At 34.4% G+C, this 1,866-nt stretch overlaps 1 protein-coding gene across 1 annotated transcript; it reads left to right on the plus strand.

The window, feature by feature from the left end:
- Positions 1 to 490: 490 nt before the first annotated feature.
- LOC126591101 (germin-like protein 9-3) lies at positions 491 to 1,290 on the plus strand. Its single transcript, XM_050256669.1, has one exon. The coding sequence runs from the start codon at positions 504 to 506 to the stop codon at positions 1,134 to 1,136; it is 633 nt and encodes a 210-aa protein (XP_050112626.1). The 5' UTR covers positions 491 to 503; the 3' UTR covers positions 1,137 to 1,290.
- Positions 1,291 to 1,866: the final 576 nt, after the last annotated feature.

A 1,866-nucleotide genomic window follows, 5' to 3' on the forward strand; every position in this document is an offset into this window, starting at 1 on the left:
ATTACATTGTAATCTTCATCTCCAGTTTGGCAAGTCTTTCTGTACAAAGCTGTTCTCGCTATACTTTTTCTATAAAGCAAAGGTTAAGCTGGAATTAACGTCTTGTGGGGGTCAAGAATCAGAACTGAATGAACATATACCCTATTGTGTTGTAATATTATTACTCAACAAGGAACATTTTGTGAACAAAGCCAAATGCTCATAAGCATATACTTCTGTTCTACTCCATCTATATATTCAATGCTGCTCATGATATGCTAGAGCCCTAACTTTCATTGTTTCCTACTGTAACTACAACGAAACGTCGTAATGTTCGACTAAGTTAATATGAAATAAATTAATATTCTAAACTGCAACTACAGCAAGGCCTGCAGCTACAAATTAATAAATTCAAATGCTGTTGTTGCCTTCTCTTTAGAGTTGACACAACCACCACCCTATATATAGTCCCTAGAAGCACAAATAACTCATCCAACTCAAATTTAGTTAATCAGGTTTCAACAATGGCCTCCAGAACTTCCAACCTCAAATTCTCATCACTAATAATTTTCTCATTTGCCATTGTCCAAATAGCAATAGCGGGAGACCCGGACATTCTTACTGACTTCATAGTGCCTCCAAATGCAAATGGAACTGTAGATGGAAACTTCTTTACATACACCGGCTTTCGTGCCCTTGTTGAAGGAGACCCTCCCACAGCCTTCAAGGCTATGAAGGCATCCTTGGCTGAATTCCCTGCTCTTAATGGGCAGAGTGTTTCATATGCCATCCTTCAGTTCCCAAATGGCACTACCAACCCACCACACACTCATCCTCGATCGGCTGAGCTACTTTTCCTCGTTGGTGGTACGCTTGAAGTTGGTTTTGTTGACACCAAAAACAACCTCTTTACGCAGACGCTTCAGACAGGGGATCTATTTGTGTTTCCCAAGGGACTTGCGCACTTCCAATACAATGCTGATGTAGAAAACTCAGCCATAGCAATTTCTGCATTTGGAAGTGCAAATGCAGGAACTGTATCAATCCCCTCCACCTTGTTCACCACCGGCATCGATGACAATGTGTTGGCTATCTCGTTCAAGACTGATGTTGGCACCATTCAAAAGCTCAAGGCTGGTCTTGCTCCCAAGCCGTAAAGATAGTCACAAAATCAGAGAATTGATGACCAGTATTACATTGTTTGTTGAATAATTACCAATAATGTGTTCAAAGCGTGTGCCATCAACCTGTATTACATTGTTTGCCACAATTAATTTATTCTAAACTATATGAGAACATGTCCTTGATTTGTGGTGGATTAATATTTTGGTTTTGTATTAAATAATATTTTGATTTTACAATTCAGTATAAGGGTTAAAAAAAAAAGGCCTTTTTAACCTTAATTCTTGAAAAAGATAAAAATTAATAAAAACCTAGTGTCAGATTACATATTGGATATAGTCCCTTGATGTGTCCTTAATTCAAATTAATTAATGTGTATTTTATTCAATGTCTCCATTACACATTTTAATTTATTTTTTGACCAATTTTTTATTTATTTATTAGTTTTATTTAACATTCTTCAAACTTGAAAGACTCAATGAATGTGCCTAAACGTTTGTACCGAAATGTTTATATTGAATTAATGTACCAAATGTTAGTACCAAAATGTGTAATATTGAATTAATGTACCTAAATGTGTATACCAAAATAAATATATTAAAATATACTGAATGATTTAATTTACCTAAATGAAGAAGACAAAATATATCGAATATTGTACAACAAAACTTAGTTTATCTATGTTTACAACAAAATATATTATGATGAATTACATGAAAATTATAATTATAATGAAAAATTAGAAAAAGAGAAATAAAAAACAGT

The sequence above is a fragment of the Malus sylvestris genome, chromosome 11 (genome assembly GCF_916048215.2).
Source record: "Malus sylvestris chromosome 11, drMalSylv7.2, whole genome shotgun sequence".
Taxonomy (NCBI): Eukaryota; Viridiplantae; Streptophyta; class Magnoliopsida; order Rosales; family Rosaceae; genus Malus; species Malus sylvestris.

Coding starts and splice junctions, on each gene's coding strand:
- LOC126591101 (XM_050256669.1), top strand. CDS start 504: ATGGCCTCCAGAACTTCCAACCTCAAATTCTCATCACTAATAATTTTC.